Source organism: Falco naumanni, chromosome 5, assembly GCF_017639655.2.
Source record: "Falco naumanni isolate bFalNau1 chromosome 5, bFalNau1.pat, whole genome shotgun sequence".
NCBI lineage: Eukaryota > Metazoa > Chordata > Aves > Falconiformes > Falconidae > Falco > Falco naumanni.
This window is the reverse complement of record NC_054058.1, coordinates 61,926,021-61,948,424: the sequence shown is the minus strand read 5'-3', so window position 1 is coordinate 61,948,424 and position 22,404 is coordinate 61,926,021. Positions and strand designations below refer to the sequence as shown.

General features: G+C 44.1%; 1 protein-coding gene across 1 annotated transcript in view; it reads left to right on the top strand.

The window, feature by feature from the left end:
* Nucleotides 1-22,404, top strand: part of EXOC4 (exocyst complex component 4) — a 413,600-nt gene that overhangs the window by 372,785 nt on the left and 18,411 nt on the right. Inside the window, exons 15-17 of the mRNA XM_040594462.1 lie at nucleotides 6,366-6,507; nucleotides 9,246-9,424; nucleotides 11,088-11,247. Coding sequence (XP_040450396.1) covers nucleotides 6,366-6,507; nucleotides 9,246-9,424; nucleotides 11,088-11,247 — 481 coding nt within the window. The remainder of the gene's footprint in view (nucleotides 1-6,365; nucleotides 6,508-9,245; nucleotides 9,425-11,087; nucleotides 11,248-22,404) is intronic.

Here is a 22,404-nt window from a genome sequence, read left to right as displayed (position 1 = left end):
AATGCTGAGTATTTAGATAATTCCATTCTCCCATCTCTTGTTAGAAACATCCTGACCTCTTAAAGTATGTCCTTTCTTGGCATTTGTTTGGTTTTAACAAGAATCCCTGTTCTCTCCTGTGTTTCTCTATCAATTGATATGGTCAGCTGTGCGCTCAGCCCGCATGTGCATGATAAACGTTCTCCACATCTAAGAGCTTTGCAGGGGTCAGAGTCAAGGAGGATGGTTGCAGCTATTGCATGGGAGACTCAGTGCTTGGCTTAGGTAGGCACTGACTGTCATCACCTCTGCTTGTCGGGTCCTGCACTTGTCTGTAAAGACAACTGGCCACAGAGACAAGCTTGTCTTGGACTCAAGAGTTAATCTTACCAGTCACTGTGGAAGTCAGAAGGTCAGAGCACTGATGTGCAGTCACCATCCTTGCCAGCTAGGCTAGCATGGGCTAGGGAACTGCCTTCCAGTTTGGAGCCTGTGTGAAGATGACAGCTGACATCAAAAATCAAAGTGTTAGGTGCCAGATACATTGAGGTTGGACTAGATGGCTTTTAAAGGTCCCTTCCAGTGCAGACCATTCTATGATTCCATGATCTTGGAAGTCTTGGGAGATGTCATTGCTCTTATTGATTTTTTTTTCTCTATATTTAAAATTTACAAAGAAAACAGTGTAGGTAAAAGGAGCAATGCAGTAATATCTGCATAAATATTCTAAGTACTCAGCCATATCTAAGAGGCCCAAAGGTTCACAATTCTGAAAAGGAAGGGGGAGGATATCAAACCCAAAACCTAACATTGGTTCCCGATTCCTGTAGCTCTGAAATGAATCTCTTGAACTTTGGGAGAATCAAAATCCAGTTCCAGATTTTATGGCTCATTCCAGCTCTTTTCTATAAAACTGCAGCTCTGAGATCTCCAAACAGACCAATTTGGAGGTAGGCAGTGAGTGATCTATGCCTTAGAGCTTCAAATAATACTCCTGCAGTGAGAAACCAGTCCAAGTGGCCATATGGGTTGCATATAGTTGTTGTTGTTCATTATTTCTCAAGCACCACAGGTGTGCACAGTGCTTTGCAAGAGGATAAAAAGAGAAGTTCCCTGCTCCTCAGAGAGCTTAAGCTCTAAATTAGATCGAGACAACATCTCAAGAGTGGTGAGAGATCAAAGTGGGAGGAAAGATATGTAACCACAAAAAAGGAAAGTGGCTTGAGAGCAGGGTCCTGGTATTTATCCCCACAGAGAGAAAATCATTTGAGTTGATTTGCTTTGTCTGGTTCTTTTTGGTTATTTAGGCTTCTTAATCTCCAGCAAGTTCTAACATACCTCCCAGCTCCTGCAGCTGAATGCAGCCATCCCCATACAGCTACATGGAGGCGATGCTCCATGCCACTTGTGTCAACTTGCAGTGAGGCTGTGGGCATCTTGGCAATGTACCTGTCACCTTGCAAAGCCCTTGCTTGTCACCTCACAAAGCCCTTGTTCACCAGCATCACTATAGCTGCAGCTTTCCTTTACTTGGTTCTGGCCCAGATTGTCGCACCGTGGTTTAACAGAGAGAAGTGTTTTTTTCATGGTGACCTATTTTAAAAAATATTAGGTTCCTTCTGCTGCGTGGTTTCGAAAGACAGAGGTCTCCTGGCATATGTCTGTCTTCAGAAATCTCACCAAAATAAGTCCTTCATGTTGTATCTAATATGCATACTGTAGTGCCATAGTCTAACTCTCTTTAAAAACCCCACATAGTCACATATCTAATTCTGCCCAACTTCACCTAATGCTTTTTCCTTTAAATAACCAGATAATCTTCTTTCTTGTTGATGTTAGAGTAGTGATTTTGTCTCCCAGTGGCATCATCACCTCATGATGCTAAAAGCTGTAGGAACAGGAGACGTGGAAACTCAAGAGTCAGCTTGGATGGCAGTGATGGATAAAACCACATTATCCAGGTTTTACATGCCAGGAACTAAAGCACAGGAGAAAGCAGTGCATGAGATCTGCAGAGAAGTCTCCAGCAGAGAGAAAAGTTAACCCTGAGTCTCTAAAGGTGTGGTCCAGCATGTAACCCATAACAAATTTCCCTTTCTGTGTGTGTATTTACAATTATTTGTAGAGTTTCCTCTTCTAGAGAGGAAGGGAGTAAGAAATTAAAATTTTTAAAGCTGTGAACTGGTCCCTAATGTTACCTGTGGGGCACCGCAAGCGTTTCATACTGCATGTCTTTTCCAAATAGGAGGTTTTTTTTCTCCAGCAGACTTGTAAAATTTCTCAGTGAGCCTTTCCCATTTCCCCTGTAAAGCAAATGTGCATAGTGCTATGCAAAGCCTGAGCATGTTGGAGGTTTATTTCTCAGGTTCAGGTTGCACCAGAGCCAAGGCAGAGCCTGTAACCTTAGATTGATTTTTCTCTGTGCGCTATTAAATCATTCAAATCTGTTAGCAGTCACTCTGCTCAAGCAGGGAGCAGGCAAGACGTGCTATTGTAGACCTTGATTGGTTACAGAGGTTTGTTTATGGGCAACGCGGCAGGTTTTGTTTAATATTCCAGAGGTCTGGTAATTTACATCCATCGATTTACAAGGCACAATCTGTCAAGAGGCACCAGCGCAGCATTGAATTGCAAAATGATTGAAATCATTGGTGACAACGAGTGTGTTAAGTTTATTTTTCTCAGGTTTGCTGGAATGAAACATTCCTTCTCCTTGGAGTGAGATATCTTGGCTGTGCTTACAGCAAACTAGAAGAAATCCCAAACAAAACCGTAACTGTTATCCGGCGTCATGGGAAGCTCACTTAAGACAAATGAAATTCATCTGTTAAGGCTGCAAGATGATAAGGCCCAAGGGAGCAAGGTGATGGCCACTGCTTACCCAGCTGTTGGGTATTTTGCTGGCCAGGAGCACTCATGTTCAACTTGGTGTAAATAGGTTATGAAGGAGCAGAAGGGGAAGAGTGGATGGATGCTGATCTGCTGTTTAGCTTTTCCAGTATTTTGGTCGGAAATACCTCTCTCTTTGGGCAGAGAGCTCAGAGTGTGCTGTGGTGGGTTAACTGTGCACTGCAGGATCTCCCGTTGGCCAGCTCCAAAGCCAGCTCCAAATTACATTTTTTATTCAAGGCCTTTTAGTAATTTAGGCTCTGATTTTTTTTTTTTTTTTTTTTTTTTTTTTTTCTGCTACAGCTCCTTCTGTGGGTTTGTGTTGCCAGGGGTGATGGAGTAAAACTGTCTTGAGTGACACTTAAAAGAAATGGGATATTCTTGTTGGCTGTGAATACTTTCTGGATGTCCAAAGAAGGAGAAAGGAAAATTGATGGGCTCTGAAAGGCTTCCTTTGGTCTTGAAAAGCAAAAGTACACTTTGGTGTCCTCACAGTGCATGGGAGAAATTGGTATGCACCCCCCGATCCAGCAATGGACCCTCCTCCCCACCACAGCAGTTCTGAACACCCAGAAGGACTTCAGTGCTCTGGCTTTAAATAAGGAGCAGATTGTCCCCATCTCCCTCCTCCTCCTCTTATCTCCACTGACAAATACAGTTACAGCTTCACTTAAATTGCTATAAATTAATTCTGGAGAGTAGAAAAATTGTGCGTGTATCTCTCCACTGCAGAAATTAGCTGACTATTGCATTTTGGATAATGGGTCCATCCATCTCCACTGCTTGCAGAGAAGCATCACTGGAGCGAGCTGGCATGATCAAACCAGAGGCTGCAGCCCCAGCGCTGCCAAAGAGGGATGATTCTTGCAGCAAGTCCATCTCCAAGAGTGAGGCTGATAGAAACTTCTCAAAATGTAGGATTTTTGACTAAAAATATATTCCCCCCCCAGCCCCCCAATAAAGGTGAGGCTTCCTGCTCTTACTGCGACTAAATAAGCATGCCTAGACCTGATCCTGAGCCACAAGTCCTGCTACCCTCCAGGGAAACAAATGTCACTTGGAGGTCTCACAGCTGGAAGGTGGGTGGCAGCTGGACAAACAGCTCTTCCAAAGTGCCTTCCGAGGATCATTTCTTAACACCGTTATCTGGAAATTAGAGGCTGTGTAAATAAGCCCATCATGCCCTCGCTGATGATTTCATTTTCTTTGTGGGAGAGACCTTAGTGAGTAGAGAGGCTTGGAGGAGTGTCAGGGTGTGCTAGGGAGGAGACATCCTTGTTATTCACACTGGGTGGATTGTCACTTTCCCTCCTTATTTCTTTTTTACGCTCCAGGCCAGTTAATTATTTTCAGCAGTATTTGCCAGGCTATGAGTTTCTTTACCGTGTTCCTTGGTTAAAAAAATTATTTAATAAATATTGTGGCGGAGTTGCTGAAGGAGGCTACTTCCAGGAGCCATGTTTTACATGGCTTCACCCGTGCATGCTTCTCGCTGGTTTAATTCACAGTACATTTAGATGCACAATTAGGTACTTTGCTGTGTGCAATCTTTTCCTTTTGCTTTGTCGCAAACAACGCAGAACTGTACAGTTCTGTCTTGTATGTTTACCTCTGTTTCAGTTTGTTTTGCACAAAATAGGTTGGGGCTTTTTATCTCATTTTCTTGCCTTTTTTCCTTTCAGACTAGAGCTGAGGGTGTATTTAATTTTAGGAGCGAGTCCAAAGCTCGGCATAGGTTCTTCTTTCAAAGCAGGTCTTCGGCTGTACAAACAGCAGCAAGTGACATTTACTTAATCAGTCTCCATCAAAATGAAAGTTTATTGTCAACAGTTCCTTGATGATGTACAAATCCTTTCTGTGCAGAGTTGCGTTTGCATCTGGCTAAGTGCTTACCGTGTAATAACATTAGTGTGAGAGAGATGTTTCTTAAAGCCAGCAGATAACACACCTCCATTGTTCAGGTTTATCACAGAACAACTCCGAGCTGAAAACGTGAAGCAACCATAAGAAAAGCAGATACGGCAGAGCAAAAGAGTACTCCCAGGGGAGACAGGAAAGCTCTAGTCCCTTTGTGGCACCAGTTACAGCTCAAACACAGCATGCGGTTCTGGTTACCTGTGCTCAAGGCAAATTAATTGAAACCAGAAGGGGTGCAGAGAGTTGCTTTTGTCAGGCATCAGAACAGGCTGCTCAGGGAAGTGGTGGAATCGCCATCCCTAGAAGTACTTAAAAGATGTGTAGACGTGGGGTGTGGGACATGGTTCGGTGGTGGGCTTGGCAGTGCTGGGTTAACGGTTAGACTCAGTGATGTTGAAGGTCTTTTCCAACCTAATCAATTATGTTGGGATGTCAGAGATGGAGAACTCTGTAAGGCAAAGAATAATGCTGGTGTATGGAGAACCAATTATGAAACATCGTGAATAAGTTTAGGCTGGAAATTAAATCCCAGACTTTGAACTTCACTGTTAGGGAGGTGATGTTTTGAAGGAGTCAGCAAGGGTAGAAATCTGAACAAATTTAATATGCCACACAAGTTTATACTCAAGGCCATGGGACATAGGACTTGCGGGGACTGGACTTGATGATCCAGGAGATCCCTTGCAGTCTCATTATTTAATTCAAGTAGAAGTTGTCTAAGCAGGGCTGCCTGATTTCAAACATTGCTAATCACCCTATGCAGGAAGTCATTTCCGAAGTGTCGCTTGAATAGACTTGAACTCAGATATTTGGGATACAATTTCTCTAATTAGGGCGGAATATATGATAACAGTGTGTTAATCTTGTTAGTGAAGCTGCTTCTTTAGCTCGAGTGGCAGCAATTTTTGTTGCAGGGGAGACGGTTCAGGGTTCAAACACTTTGATAAAATATTAAGGGATGAAGGCTGCAGAGTTATAGCTGCATTGACACCTCTCCAAGAGAGGTGATGCTTGCATGGTTGAGGTAAACTCAAGGTTTTTTAAAAGACGTCTCATGGGAGGGAAACAGTTGGTCCATGACCAACTCACGTGTGTTGCCTGCTTTTTAAATGCCTAAGAACTGTGTTTTATTAACAAGAATGAAGAAGGCCTCCCAGATGCCTCTGAAGGGATGGGGGCAACCATCACTTGAGATTACATGGGATGTCTATGGTGACCAAAAATGACATCTTTCATGTTGGTGCCATGCTTTGGCTCCTGAGCAGCTCTGTTCTTATTCTGAGCAAAGCAAGATAAATGTTCCTGGATTCTACAGCTACAGAAATACTCGTCACAGACCAGTATCTTCCCAAGCAAATGTATTCTAGTGGTTGATTAAACCCCTCAGATTCACTTTGGAGTTTAATCAATTGCAGAAGCAGTTTGTTTCTTCATACACTCCCAAATTGTAGACCTTATTGCTCAGCCACAGGTGGGAGAAAACACATACTTAGGATGGAAACAGACAAGATGCTGTGGTTGCTAAAGCTGAGCAGTATTGATGAAGTATGTCACTGATTTATACTATCTTCTCTTGCTAGCCATGTCTCCTGGCCAGGACAGCCATGCCAGTATGGAGCACCTTCCTGCATCCGAGCAGATTCTGCAAACCTTGAGTGAGCTGGCCAGGTCTTTTCAAGAGATGGCTGACCGCTGCCTGCTGGTTCTGCATTTGGAAGTCAGGTAGAAGCCCTGAACTTGAGTATTGCAGGTGCACTCAGGAGGCTATGGGTTAAGATTGTGTCCAGAGTACATACTACAGCATCTGAGACAGATATAGTTGCCTGCTGTAGCATCAAAGGTCAGTCCAGAAATGCAAGATCCCATCACCACAGATGGCAAAATGTGGAACAAAGACAGGATACTGAAAGTGGAATTTCCTAGGGAGGTCTGTGTCTTATGTGTCACAGACTAGGAAGAATGTGGGGTTTGAGGGGCTTTGTCCTTAGAAAATTACACAGTGATGTTTTAATGGTGTAACAGGCACATTTATTAGCCGCTATGCTTTGGGTTGCAAATAGAAGCTTTTCTTACTACTTTTTCAAATATTAACAGAAACTGGGAAACCAGCTTGATTTTTTTGAAGGGATGGATAATTTTATGATGTCTCTGACTTCACATGCAAAGATCAAAGGCAGCAAATCCCTTTCTTCAGCCTGCCAACTGTCCAGTCTGGGGATGGGAAGACATTTTTCCCTTACGCATTGAATCGGCCAGGTGTATTTTCATTGCTTCCCTTTTTTCTGAAGCATCAAATAGAAGTGGGTGCCAGTGACAGGCAATGAGACTTGATGGATCATCAGTTTGTTCTGCTGTGACATATCCTGAGCCATATTGTGTCCTTGTCTACATAGGCAGAGCTCTGGTGAAGTTGGTATGAAGCTTTAAAAAAAAATACACATTAGTTATTGTCAGCAGTCCTTCAACCTGCTATCCATCATCTGCTGGCCACTTGATTGCAGGCATCACAGATGAGCTGGGCTTTGAAGGATTTGAGGAAAAGATTGTTAACGTATGGAAATGCAGCAGTTTTCCAGCTGTGGTGTAATACGAGGTGATGCCCAAGGTAGCTGGATTCCTGGTATGGGCATCAGCCTGAAGGTGTTTCTGGCCTCAGTCCTCTGTGGCTTTCCATCATATTTGGGTTAAGCAAAATTAAGTGCAAATGTAATTCAGGAAAAAAAATTCATGTCATTTTAGAGCAGACTGTTGCCCACCTCGTCTAGTGCTTCTAACAGGAGCCCCACTTTGATGCTGTAAATACACCAAACCGTGTTACTCTGTGCAGCAGGTGGAAAGGATTGAGAAAGAGAGAGACTAAACCCACGAAAATGCCCAGCGGGATGGGTGCTTCCTTACATTCATCACTCTGCATTTGCAGCCACCTGCAGTAACAGATTAAAATCCCAGTCCCTCTGACAGCCTTTACTAGCAGGTTTCTCTGCAACTTCCTACAACAGTTCCCTCGATCAATGCCATTTCCAAGGTGCATAGTACAATGTGTATTCATTCATAGAAACCCTGTGCTTTGAGCAGGCACTCAGAGCACATTTGTAAAGAGTCTGGGAATTCATCTGGCCTCTTGCTGTTGCAGGTGCAGTCTAAGAAAACACCACCAAACAGCAAAGCTAATTTGAGATGATGCAGTTATCCCCCCCTTTCTCCTCCCTTTAGGGCCCCCAGTTCATTCACAGCTTTGCCAGATGCAGGTTGGCACCAGCCTGGTGTCAGCTTCTTCTCCTTCAGTACCATGTGGGCATAACCTGAAGACAGCAGTCACTGAGATGCTGCTCCTTGGATTTATATCTGCTTCCTTAAACAAAGCCTTTTGGCACATTCAGATCATTAACATTATTTTGTTACAAATAACCGTGGAGTTTTAGATCACTTAACGTCTGTTATGGTATTTTCCTATAAAACCCCTATGTAGAATTACATAGGAGCAGGCACTGCAAAGTATAAAAAGATGTTTTATTTTTACTCTTGGAATTGCCCTAAATTGAACTTGCTTGTGAAGGCCACCTCAAGGATGTTTTCCAGGAGGACAGGGGACATGAAAGCCAGGGCATACCATCACAGCTTCTCCCACCACAACATAACTCCCTGCTGCTTGGGTCAGTATGGTGTGAACTTTCTGTCTCAGTGTGCTGATGCTGAGCTATGCTTTGAATGCAAGGGATATTTCACCCAGGCTGTAATTTGGCCATGTTTCCCTGACAGGTGAAATTCAGAAGAACCCAACCAACCTCCTGTCCCCACTGAGTGATGTGGGTGAAACACAGGAATTGCAAAAGTAGAATCTTTGTTATCGACTTTGATGGATATAGCAATTTCCTCTATAAGTTCGAGATAAATTTCATAATTCCAGTTTTTTGCAGATAGGTGATTTGAATGTACAGAATTTCTCCTTTGATGGAGGGATGATGCCCAAGCACATTGCGTATGACCCTACTAGGCAGCTGCACAGAAAAGAAAAAAGTTGCAATAGTGTTAAATGCTTGGGAATAGGCACAACCTTGGCCTGCTAATTATTGTTTCATGTCCCCTGGCTCTGTCCTGCCATTTATAACTGTTACTAGGTCTTGATGGTGTGTAGAAGTAGTTCTTATTTGAGCATCGGTATTGAGGTGCTGCTGAACCAGCATGTGTGAGATCGGAGAACCTTGTGAAAAGACACTTGGCATTTTACTGGGATGATGTAGGTTGAATCTGTTAATGAATGGTCCCTTGTATTCACCTCTCAAGACGGGACAATGGCAAGAGGAGAATGCATTTAATGCAGACATAGCCACCCATTTCTTAAAATTGTTGTTATTTTTTAGTATCTTGAACATTAGAGGGAAAATGAGGAGGCAACACTTTGCGTATCCACCGATATTTTAACATTGGGGTTGTTGCATTGGAATATTTCTGTCTCGCAGAGTTCATTGCTTCCACTACCTGATCCCACTGGCTAAACAAGGGAACTATGCCATCGTCGCCAACGTGGAGAGTATGGACTATGACCCCCTCGTTGTCCGGCTCAATAAGGACATCAGTGCTATCGAGGAAGCCATGAGCGCCAGCCTTCAGCAGCACAAGTTCCAGTATATCTTCGAAGGTCAGGCATTTACCATAAGAGTTTGGTTCTTATGAAATGATTTTTAATTCTCATCCCAAAGCTCAACAATATCCCTTTTTGGGGTAAGGCAGGCTGTGGCACTTTTACCACCTACAGCAGATTGGTAAGTGAGACTCATGCAAACACAGGGCACTCAAAACCCCTGTTGCCTCCATACCATGTCTGAACGTATCTGGCTGAATAGGAGAATGGGCCTGTGCTGAGTAGGAAGGCACTAAGCTGATGTACATGCAGGGCAGTTCTTCCTCAGGAAGCCATAGGGCATGTGTATGTATTACAAGCACAGCTCTATTATGGCGCAGTTCCTACCCGAAGTGTAGTTATTCCATTTCTAAAATTAAATTTAGAGAACATTAGCTCTTCTGATGTCTCATCTGTCGTGATTACCTTGGAGAATATAAATCATGTTTTGGTTCACCTCCTCTGTATTTATTTGTGGTGTTCACACAGTTCTCTTGCCTGCGTGCCAGGATACTTTTTCTTTTTTTTTAATGCGGTGGTGTTCAGTCAGGAGAAGGTAGGCACTGGAGAGGTGCCAATTGCCCAATATAACATATCAGCAGGGATGAAGGCTTTGCAAGCCTACATAGCCTTATTTTGGCCACTGCTTACCAGTCCTGGAGGTGGCTTTCAGTATCTGGGTATGTCCCTCCACAAACCCATGTAGCTACTGCTGGAGCGTTTTTTAATCAGATATCTTCTGAGCTGTGTGAATCCGTCGCCAACTGAGCAGTCACCAGCACATTGTAGAGCTCCCCTTACAGCTCAGGTCTAATGTGTCTGTTCAAGGAGGGTGAAATGACTCCACACAGAGCCATGGGGACCTTTCCCATCTTGCTAAGTTATGAAGTTGAAAGGCATACACATGGTCTTCATGAAATATAGGCACCTCTTAAGCCCAGTTTTGGGATTTATATATACCTCATGATGGTTACCTATACGTGAACATATTTTCTTAATTCAGACTTCTAATTGACATCTAGTCCTGTACAGACCTGTGTACTGAGGGAATCAGGCTGGAGTTTTTGCTCTTTGTAATGCCACATGAATGGATACATCCTTTTCGGGGTGGCTGTGACTTTTAGCAGCCGGCTGTGTCCTTCAGTAGCAGAGGAAGGATGGAGACATTATTCAGACACAAGAAACTGTTCAGGACTCATCAGAGAGAGGCTGCACATCAAGCACATTGAAAAGCAGTTAATTTCTGCTCTTGCAGACTGTGAGTTTACCAGGGAAAAATACCAGCTTTGATAACAGATTAAAATACTATGATTTTTTAGGAGCGGTAGTGGTCCATTGCTCTGCCCAGAGAGGGGAACTGAAAGGGACATCTTGCAAAGCCTCATTATAAATCTGGAAGTGCTGTGGAAGTATCAGTGTCTATGATAATGCAACTTTGAGTGTTTGTAGTGTTTTGGGGCAGTTTAATATTTTTTCTAAAGAAGGAAACCTTGTGGAAAGTTCTCTTAAAATATACAGGGACAGTACAGAGGGCTGTTTCAAGATACAGTCCAGTGTATCTCCTGTTCCAACTCACACGTACCACTTAACAGTGCTCATTCATTGGTTTTAAGATGAATTATTGTCAATAAATGTCTTCCTCCTCTGATTTTATTGTTTGTTTCCCCCCTCACCCTTGCAGGTTTGGGCCACCTTATTTCCTGCATTCTTATCAACGGCGCCCACTACTTCAAGCGCATCAGTGAATCTGGCATCAAGAAAATGTGTAGGAACATCTTCATCCTCCAGCAAAACCTGACAAACATCACCATGTCACGTGAGGCTGACCTGGACTTTGCAAGGTGAGCAGAGCACCCCATGTTGTTTGTTACTATTTTGAGGTCCACATGTACAGAGGTAGCTCCTTCCAAAAGTTGCACCACTCGTGTGCGCAACTGGATGGATATCAAGTTAAACCCATAGAAGTCTTTATTATAATATTCATTTCCCCCCCTTATTGAGTAACATTCAGAGCAACACAGAGCACTTGAGCTTAGCATAAGCTCAAAGTCAGGGTCCCACCAAAGTCTGTGTAGGGGCTTCCTGTTGATGTGGCTCTCCTAAGACCAAAACCCAGGCAAGGAAGAGCTTCTAGGTGTAGGTCGTGGGTGGAACTCAAACTGGATGAATCTGGGGCCTAGATTCATGCCCAGGTAAGTAATACTTTGGATTATTGAAGGCTTAAACTTTTAATTTCTCACAGAAACAGTGTGTGTGAACCTCAGGGATGCCAGGTGTGGTCTGCCTTCCAGTTCTGTTGCTCTTGAAATAGTAGTAATAGCAAAATAAAACCAAAACTAGACATGATGGATCTCCTGCAAGTTTCTCAGCCATCTTGACGCTTTATTCACAAAAGGGGGATTCTTTGAGGAATTACCGAACGGATAAGAGCAAATACTAAACGGTGCGTGTTTTGCGCATGGATCTAGGGTGCAGACTATGGCTGATCTTCTGTGGCAGCAGCCAGTGCAGCGACAGGCAGCTGAGCCCAAGAAATAGCCAAAGTCTCAAACTTGCAAATTAAGGCATGTAGATCAAATGACAGAGTTCTGTGTACACTTGGATATGACCCACCAGAAACACTGGAAATAGTTGGTGTCATCATTTTGCCATTGCTCTTGGAGAATGAATTACCAGAGAAGCACAACTTCCTCAGATGAGGGAGGGCACGTATGACTGAGTGCTTCATTTACTTGGGCTCTCATATGGGGAATGATCTCATTATTGAATTAGTTTCTTCATAATAACATTGACATGGGAAAGTTATGAATGCTGAGGCCTGGAGGAGGGGAAGAGAGAAAGATCCACTTAACTCTCCAAGGAATGGAGTTCCCAAATTCAGTCTTTCCTTTTTTTAATATTTTTTTCCCTGATCTGTTGAAATGCTAAATAAATTAGCCCTGTTTTTTGGCAGGCAAAACAGAGCTTGAGCATGTGCTGGCAACAGCTGGCACCCAAATAATGAAATGCAGACCCAGTGCTGCTGGAGGCTGGCACAGCGTGGCTGGCTGTGTTCTGGAGAGGTCTTTGTGGTAAGTGCTGAATAGCCATGGAGTTCTGAATCAGTGCTGCACAATTTGATGTGGAATTTGAAAGGAAGGGTGAGGAGGTAAAGCGTGTGATGTGTCAGAGCAGAAGTTGTCACAGCATCAAACGCATACCAGCCTTCTTCATATATGAGTTACATGGCAAATAGGTCTTCTGCACCGTTGGAGCTGCAGAGTACCATCATTGAGAGCTGTGGAGCTCAGAGGAGACACCTTAGCTTTCTGCACAGCAGCATCAGCTGCTTTGTGGTACCTGTGAGGCAGATTTATCCCCATAATGTAAATTCAACATTTCTTTTTAGCTTTCATGACTGTATCACTTCCCTTTTTCTTTTGGGGCAGATTTCTGTGATCTAGAGAGTATGTTTTATTCTTCTGTTCTTCAGATGACTCCTGAATACTTATTATCCAGATTCTCCTTTTACATAAACTAGGCATCTCGTGCATCCAAACCTTGCCCTGCTCACCTGAATTTACAATTACCCGAGCAAGTTCTCATATTACCCCAGGGACTGCAGTTACTGAGGTCTATTCAAACTATAAAATAAACATAACAGTTCACCCCTAGAAAGCATAAAATAACATCAATGTAGGATAAAAGTGATTTGTACTTCTGTGATATAGCTCATATAGGAATCTATAAATACTTTGCACAGTAGCTAACTATCAGTTCTGCCTTTTTAAAGATGAGAAAAGGAGAGCAGGTGGTTATTTCATGTATGGGAGTAGTGGCAGAGCTGATGGAGAAATACTCGCCTGCTCTTCCTTACCCCCTGCACCTCCTAGTAACTGAAGTATATCCCCTCCTTGCTTCCCTTCTCCAGGGAACCGGGTGATTGTTACTGAATGGGAAAGAATATTTCTGGAGTGAGTGTAACCCAGCTTGGGATTCACTGCCCCATCACTGGTCTTTGCATTTGCCCTTGTGCAAAATAATTAATCATTTACTCCAGTTTATTTAAGGAATATGATTAGAAGTCATGGGCTCCTTTGATCAGGGAAAGACAATAGGATTTTTAGTGTTTTCTTCACACACACAGGAAAATAGATTTTCTCAGGCATTTAAGGAGCTTTTTGCCCTCCAGGTTGGATTTAAGCCTCATCTGAAGCTGACTGGCTTATGCTTCCCCTGGACAGTCAGTTCACTGCCCCTGTTGCTGCCTTGCCCTCTTGATATTTCTTTTTCTGTGAGAGTGTGACACTCAGGGTTCAAGAAGCAATTAGACACAATTAACGATCAATACATCACTCTTCATATGATCACTTTTTATATGTTAAGCTTTAAGTCTGGAACAGGTCCTGTGTGGTCATTTTCTGAAAATGAATGCATTTAAAGTCTGATGAGCTCAAGTTTATAGGAAAGACTGGACCATTTGAGAAAGGGCCAGATGACTTCCAAGATTTTCCTGGGTGTCGTGCTTTTGATTTTGGGTTTGGTTTTGTTTTGGTTTTTTTTTTTACTTTTGATATATTCTTCAGTGCTTTCTATGGGCCTCAAAGAGCACTGGGCATCCCCTTTCTTCTGTCTCAGTGACTTAAGCAGTAGAAACCCCAGCCGGGGATGCTGGAGCCGGAAGACCTTTCTCTGAAGCCAAAATCATGTAGAGGATTCACAGCAAAATCTTAACTCAAGTAACACTCATTTGTTCTGCTGAGACTCTTGCTGTTTAAATCACATTTTTCAAAAGATCTGTAAACCGCAGATGACAACAGCAGGATTTGCTGCTTTGGGAGTAGTACCATGGCAAGGGGGAAATTTGTTTCAAATGAGTTCTGCTTTGAGATTCTCAGTTCAAGGTACAGCAGGGTAAGGAAACTCTCAGCAGAGCATTGTGAAGCAGAGCCAGAGCACATTTCCATTGAAAAAAAAAATCAATTGCCAAGTTTTGCAAGCTCTAGCAAGGAGTTTCTCCACTGACTGGAGAAAGGGTAAAATAGGCTGGTTCCGACTGCTGAGGTGTTGCAAAAGAATATGTAGCATTTACTAAATTTCCTGCAAATATTAATAGGTTTTTCCCTTATATGTGTCTTCAGTATCTAGGCCAGCAAAAATGCAGTCAGTCATTAGGGCATCCACTACTATATTAAAGAAAAAGCAGTATTTTCTTCCCATGTATAATACCTAGGCATATACTGCAAAGTCTAGGACTGAGCAGGAGTTCCAAATACCTCCAAATTTTGGAAGTTTCAGACCCAGAATTAGATTTGTGGCATTAGAGGGATAAAATTCAGCTTCAAATTTGGATTCAGTTCAGGTCTTTTCCCTTGTGCCTTCTTTCCTACTCCCCCTCTATCCACATCAGAAATTATGCTTGAATGTTTATGCAGAAATTTTCATCAGAGGTAATCAAAAAGGGCAGGGTTTCTGCTTCAGACTTATTCTTAAATAAAATATCATTCGACTGATAGATGTTCATTTTTCATCAGGTGAAAAAAAAACAACACAAAAAACCCCAACTTTCCTAGACATACAGCAGTGATAAAATTGCCCTATTCTTGAAAGCTAATTGAGGTGGTTGCAAGGGGAAGGGAGAGACCAGTGATGAAATGTGAACATTTCATACAACACGGTGTCATTTTGACCTCTGAGATAAAGGTTTTGAGTGGTGCTACTCATCATTACTAGATCTGAAAGTGTCCTTCATCCCTTAAATGGTTTGTAGCATAGTGAACCAGAGGCGTCTGTACACCTAAGAGTTAGATTGGTGGTTTCCCTGCTGCTACCATTCAAGTTAGCAGTTGCTATGGCCATCCACCCTGCGTGGACCAGGAGTCTTTTCCTGCTGCTAAAGACGTTGACCAGGGCCTTTGGCTCTGACCACATCTTTATAGTAGATGGGGCACCTACATTGTCACAGATCCAGCCACCCTGGAGGAGTCCCCGGTGAGAAGGCAAGGGGAGAAGCCATCAGCGTGTCAGAGGGTTGTTCATAGGTCAGCTGTGAATAAGCCCTTGAAATGTAGTTCAGATGCCTGTGATCAAATGTGTCTTATTGGTATACAAGGGCTGCCTGAATTTGTATTATTCATAAAAGGGAATGAATGACCTTTGCTTCCACTCCCTGGCAAAATACAGCTGCAGCTGCTGCTCTGACCTTGTTCCTCTGTGTCTGTGCTCTCCTGGTGACACCTGTGAGGCTATGATGTACATGTACTTGCTTGTATTCTTACATTCTCAGGGCAGACATGTTCCCTCCACCCATACAGCCAGCTGCAGGTAGTCAGGAGATAATGGCACCAGGCCTCATACCGGTTTCAAACTAAGAACTGCCAGGGCATTTGTAGGAAGCAGTTACAATTAACACCAGTTACTCTAAATGGGTCCTGGAAACACACCCTTTACTTAAAACCTGTCTTTAGGTGGGGAGGGTAAGAGAGTATAGATGAAGGAGGATGCAGCTAGAGCTTGAGCTTTCTTTCAAACCAGTGTCCAACTGCTACATCATTGGTTGGGTTGGATGCCAGGGTCAGGGTGCTGAGATGCCTACATGGGGCTAGGCAGTGTGATGGGAAGAGATCAGCGTGGTTTGTGAAGCAGCAGATCATCCTCAGCTCTGCTCCAGCACCTAATAAGCACCCTGGTTTTGCTTGTAAGTTTGAGTGAATCACAGTAGCAGAGTGGATCTGGACCCTCTGAGTGTAGGACTAGCTCAGTCAGCGATGAGAGGCAGAGATGCCCTTGTGCTGCAGTTTTCCAGTGCTAGCAGGCCCATAGCTTTCAACAAATATCCATGGAGATGGCAGGGTTGTCCTATCTGGCTCTGATACTTGCATGGGGAGAACCGGAAAAATACCCCTAGGAACAGTCTCTGAACGGTGGCAGCAGGATTTCAGAGGGTGCTTTATTTCAAGGTGGAGTTCTGGTTCGGATGCTCAGCATTTCAGGGCTTCTATCCTCCTATGACTGGCAGGCAGGGGATTTTGTTTATTTAATTATACAGGGGCGGGAGAGATTGCTGCCTCTTGTTTAATGTGCAAGGCTGTCTCAGGCAGGGGAATAAGCGGTGACTTGCTGCCATCTACTGGGTGCTGCAGAGGGAGGGGGAAGGCAGTGTGCGTTAGAGAGCGCTTAGATATCCCAGTGCTCTGAAAGAAGTCTTTTTTTATTGCCAAATACCGTTTCTCGTTCTGATTTTATTCTTGATAAATACAGAAACAGCAGGCTGCGTTTGCCGCCTTGGTGCCCAGGTTGCCTGAGGATCTGGCTGGTCAAGGGAAGGCTCTTTTGAGAGCCATTTTTTATGCCTGATTTGTGTGCGTTGAACCCCAGGTCCAATAGATCCTGGCCTGGATCTCCTTCATTCAGTGGCAGCTGCTGTTCTGCTCTCAGGTGCCTCTGCAGTGCTTCTGAGATGCTCCTCTGCTGCCTGTCTTCACTTGTGGCTCAGAACTGGATGAGAAAGGTATCTCAGGTGTTCTGCCTTGTGGCTGCACTCAAGCTAGGGAAAAATTTGAGGTGTTTAAGATCATTCAGTTTGAGTAAAACTGATGTTAGCTGAGTAGACAACTGGGGTACCAGGCACTGTAACTCATGTATCCTCCATAGCTCTTAGGAGATACAAAAGCAGATGGAGCAAGTCTACTAGAAAGGATACTGCAAGCTACCAATGAGTGGTTTTGGTACCCTGGTGCAGGCGTGCTCGTCACTAACCAACCCATACCCTCTTGACTCGGTGTTGGTGGGAAAAACTCTGACTTGTTCATAAAAACTATAAATGTGTTAGTCTGGAGAAGTTTCTCTCCCCCCACTTTATAGCCCAAGGGCCTCAGCGCTGTGAAAGGTAAAAGTCACTGATGCTTTGCAGTAAGGAAGACCCTTCCCTGTAGAGGAGCCAGAAGCAGAACAGGCTCTAGAAGAAAAGCTTCTATTTGTTGACAGCGTGGGAAAGATGTGTTATCTCCATCACGATGCTGGACTCATGTTGTGTATCTGTGGAGCATGCCCTCATTTTGTTTTTGCTGCTTTTAATTAACAAATCTGCTTTAGTTTTCAATTAAGGACTTGGTTACAACAAAATCCGTATTTTCTTTCCTTTCTTTTCTCTCTTGTTTTCTCCCCCCCTGTAGTTTCCACTGAGCTTTGATCTCAGTGCAGGTTTAATTAGCTGTAATTAGTGGTTTCACTGCATTAACCAAAAATCCCAACCACAGAGGATTAAAAAACACCCCCCAGCATGATGCCCCCCACCTCCCCTTTTTTCTTTTGTGCCTTGGGGGATCAGAGACTGTCCCTGTACAGTCCTGCACCAGATGGGTGCTGCTGGGTGATGCCCCATGCATCCCAAGCAGCTGCCCTGTTATGGACTCATTAAAAATATGCTGGAACAAATCACCCATCCGTGTAGTTTAATTTCCAGTTAAATCTGCAGCTGCCATGACTTTTACTAAGACATCAATTTATGCCTTCACAACATTTCGTAGAGTGCTTCTTGGCGGTTCTGACTGCGTTCTGCAATACAGTACATTTACAGCAAGGTGTCTGCTCGAGACTTCCCAGACTTTCAGCTTCTGCAGTCCTGCATGAGCTTCTGGAAGCAATGGCACGGGCAGGTTCTTTGCTGGAACTGCCCAGCTCCTCAGCACAGACATGAGAGGGGGTTTTGGAAGACATGACTGGTCTCCTCTCCTCCATGGAGGTGCACAGGGGAAATGCGACATAGTTGGACATGCAATTCATCTGGTCAGTCACAGCAGAGCAGGAAAAAAACAATGAGCTGGTTGAGCTGGTGAAGTAGGAGCAGTGCTAGGAGTCATGTCTCCTGTCAAGGTAACCCCCCTCAACACCTGTTAGGGACCATTGTACCCCACACCCGAGGCCTGCCAACCACTCATTTTGGAAAAGGTCTCAGTTCCTCTTGACAGCTGCTGGAAGGGCTTTGCTTCTCCCATCTTTGGGCATCCTGATGGACATCAGATGGGAGGAGATCTAAACACTCTGGTTTATAGGTCCAAAATACTCTCCCCCACGGCAGTATTTGATGCTTTATCTGCTTCATCTGGAAAACCACCTCCAAAACACAACATATTTGCTATGCAAAAGACATAGCCGGTACACAACAAAAGATCAGCAGCTCTTTGCAGAGCACCATCGTATAGGAGAAAAGCAGCATCCAGCTCTGAAGTCGCAGTGAGAATTTGTGATTGCACTTGCATGTACCCCATGATGCTAACACCTCGGCAAATACCACCTTCCTCTACTCGTCCTCTGCACAGCAGGTCCTGATGCGACACAGTAAATTAGAGCGGCGAAGTGGTCCAGCTTGGGGGGAAGGGCTATGGTTTTTTTTTTGCATCAGCTTTTTCTGGTTTTTGGCAGGATCAGCTCCCCGGTCTGGTTCACAGTGGGCCTTGCAAACAGCTGTGCTGGCGCAACTGAAGGAGAGGGAACAAACAAGGAAATGAGCTGTAATGCTCTGAAATTATAATGTTCCTGAAAATGGAACTTTATCTTAAATTAGGATAAGACATCAGGGGTGAAGAAGGGAATTGCTCAAGGTAGGAGCAGAGGGGAGGCAGGAGGAACGAACATGTCTTTGTGCAGAAGTCACTGCTCTTCCCACACCATCTTTGGGCCATTTGGCCTCACTCCAGCCTGACAACGGATGACTTTTGCTCTCAGGTGTGCTGAGTAGCAGATTTCTTATTCATTGCATGTGTCTGGGAAATGCCTTGCCTGCTGCTGATTCTCTGCGTTAGGAAAAATCTCCAAAATGCCCTAATGGTGATATACCAGATGTTCAGAAGCAAAGAGCCTGACTCTTGGGGGATGACATTTCTCATGTTTGTCCTTAAGTAATTTTTGCGTAATGAGAGCACTTGAGCACATGAAGATGGAAAGAAAGTGGCTGAACCACAGAGTAATGACAGCACATCACTCGTCATCCTTTGGTGACTGCATAGATTATAAATTCCTCAAGGAGGGGATTTTTCTGGCTTTGTAATTAAAACGCACACCAGGTATTTTGCAGGCACATGGGCCGTGGCAGCCCAATGAACATGCAGTCAAGTCCAACAAAGTATTTCAGCCTGAGTTTAACTTCCAGATACATGCGTTGACCCATTGAACTGATGAATACTTGCTCTGTAAGTAGAGGTCTGCCAGTCACATCTCCATCAGAGCTGGTTGCCCTCAGTTCGCTTTACAGCAAGTAGCGAGAAGTGAGCATGATTAGAGTGCAATTTTCTGAATTGGTTTAAATTTTCTTTGAAATGAGATGAAGGGCCTCCTAGGAGTGCCTGTTGCTTTCTCATGAGGATCAGAGAGCAGAGGTGACCTGCTTAGTTGGAATTACCCATGGCAGATGTCTATCGCTAGGCAAGATGAGCCCCTCCTTGGCTGTCAGGGGTCAGGAGGTGACTTTGCAGGTAAGCAGATCAATCTGTAAGCGCTCTCAATAGGTTTTTACACCTGGTAGCTGCCCCATACTAAGTGGATTAGGGAGCTGAATTCATTTGGCAGTTCCTTCATCCCTGACATCTGAACACGCTGCAATGTGTGAAATCAGGTAGTATTTGCTCTTCATCGGTATCGCTCCATATAGCAGAGGAAGCATCTTAAAATACCAGTCGGTACTGGAAGGCACCAGTCCTGCCCAGGCTTTCCACTGTTGACTCAACGGTTTTATTTTGATCAGCCATTTCAGTTTTTCCTGGAGGTGCTTTTAATCTTCGCAGTGTAACCTTTAAAGATAGAGGTTTTAGTGGTCTCTGTAATGATTTTCATTGACTGAATGTGGATGTCTGAGTTGCTCTGAGTAAAGAGATTAATTCAATTTTGCTAAACTGGAAATGGACTGAAAAACTGAGAGGCTTCATTGACTTTCTTTGCTTGGTTCTTGGTATGTTAGTGAACAATCAATGGAGGTGAACTTCTCAGCCAGCAGCAACCGGCATTCACATTTTCAGGGACAAAAGCTCAGGAAGATGTGAATAAACATTTTTAAGAAGTGTTTTTGGCTGTTAGACTTGGCCAGACCACGTTCCTACTCTTCATTAACATCAGGATATATTCTCCTGGAAATGAATTACAAACAAATTCCTCATTTATCCCTGAGGTGACAGACTTTTGCTGATATGTGCTTTCTTGAGGCTAATAAGTTTTGAATGTCGGTGGGGAAAAAAAAAAATCAAAGTAATTACTTTGTGTTCCCAAGCTCCTTATTTGTGTAGGTGCATGTGTGTTTATCTCTCTCTGTCATGCTGCATTGCTAATGGTAATTAAAGTGAAGGGATTTTTCTTGTTAGAAGTTTTTCTTCTTAATTTCTACCTTTAGTGACTTTGGCCTCCATGACGATTCTTAGCCACTGACCAGTTACTTGTAGAACTGCAGCTGCTTTAACATAAGGTCTGAGTTTAGAAAACTCTGGCTGTCCAGCTGGAATTGGATCATTTTGTTTATCCTGGTCTGCAGTATGTAGGGTGGGTGGTGGTTTTCTTTGCAGACCAAGTTTTGAAAGCGTGTCCTGTGGGCGTGAGTCCTGGTATTCACTATCATCTTGGTGGCAGTTCTTGTAAATCACAGAATACTTGTCAACATTTGCTTTGTTTGACAACACAGAATTTGGTATGTGGGTGATTACAGCAAAAATGCGGAGCAAAACCAAGTTGTACTTTGTCAGTAATGGGGGGGGGGGTGTTCACCACGTACTTGTGGCTCCCTGCTAAACCAGCATGGGAGACAGTGTCTGTGGTTCAATGGGTGGGCCAAGGAGTTCTGCCAGGTTTCCAACCTTGGGTGTCCATCTCACCCAGGGGGGGCTTCAGTCTCTCCCTGCACTTTGTTTTTAGCATGAAACATGAAATAGGTGGGCTGGAAAGAGGCCACCGGCCTTTCCCGCTGGCTCCCCAGGCTGCACTGCCTGCAGACCAGGTCTCAGCCTGGATCAGGACACCAAAACTGCAGCCCCGTCACAGTGTCCAGAAACTTCCTAGGTTAAAAAAGGCTTTCTCATACTGTAGAAATATGAAGGTGAATGTGAAAGCTCATTTCTGGGTCCAGGTAAAGCATAAAACATGATAAACCACTGGCTTTAGCCATGAAGGGGCTAGACAGGCTTTTGTGTGCATAGAGGGCAGTTTTGCTTGGTTTAAAAATGCCATAGGAACATTTTAGCAATCCTCTTCTCTTGGTTGAATCCAAGGACCTTCTCTTACTTACTTCTCTTACTGCCTTCACTTGGTCTCCTGCTCTTCCACACCTTCAGGCTGGGGAAAATCGCATCAAGCATCACACAAGCTGTTGGGCCGGAACCATAACTGCACTGGAGACACTGAGGCAGCAACATGCAGGGATGGAAACGGTGGTCTGAGCAGACTCATTAAAGGTGGAGTAAAAGTATGCCTTTTACAGCATCCCTTCTGAAACAGGTGTTTGTTTATCGTATTGGGCAGCGCTGAGCAAAGCAGGTTGAAATCTGCAAGACCTACATGGTGCCGGTTGGAGACACAGCAGCTGGGGTGTGAAGGCAGGCCGGCCATGCAAGCATGGAAGATGAATGGTTGGTAGTAATAATCTTACTAAAAGGTTACAACCTTGAAACGGATCCTAAATGTCATGACAGACCCCAGGTCTCCTAAGGGACCTGAAGGAGATCCAGAAAGGGAAGACGGTTCTGCGCTTTGTGATCCCAAAGGGCAAAAACTGATTTTAAACAGGCAGAATAGTGCCAAAAAGGAAAGTGGTGTATTCATCCATCCCCTCTTAAGGGTCACAGCCTTCTCTGTTCCCACAGTGCTGCAGCACATCTCACTGGTACCTCCTGGTGAAAGGCATTGCATCCTGACTCATATTGGTGGAAAATGGCTGTCTGTCTGTCAGTGTGGCTGTCACCTCTGTGCATGCAGCCAGAGGTGACAATTTTTTTGTTTTGGCCAAAAGGGAGGGGTGGGCATATAAAGCTTTGCCTGCAGCT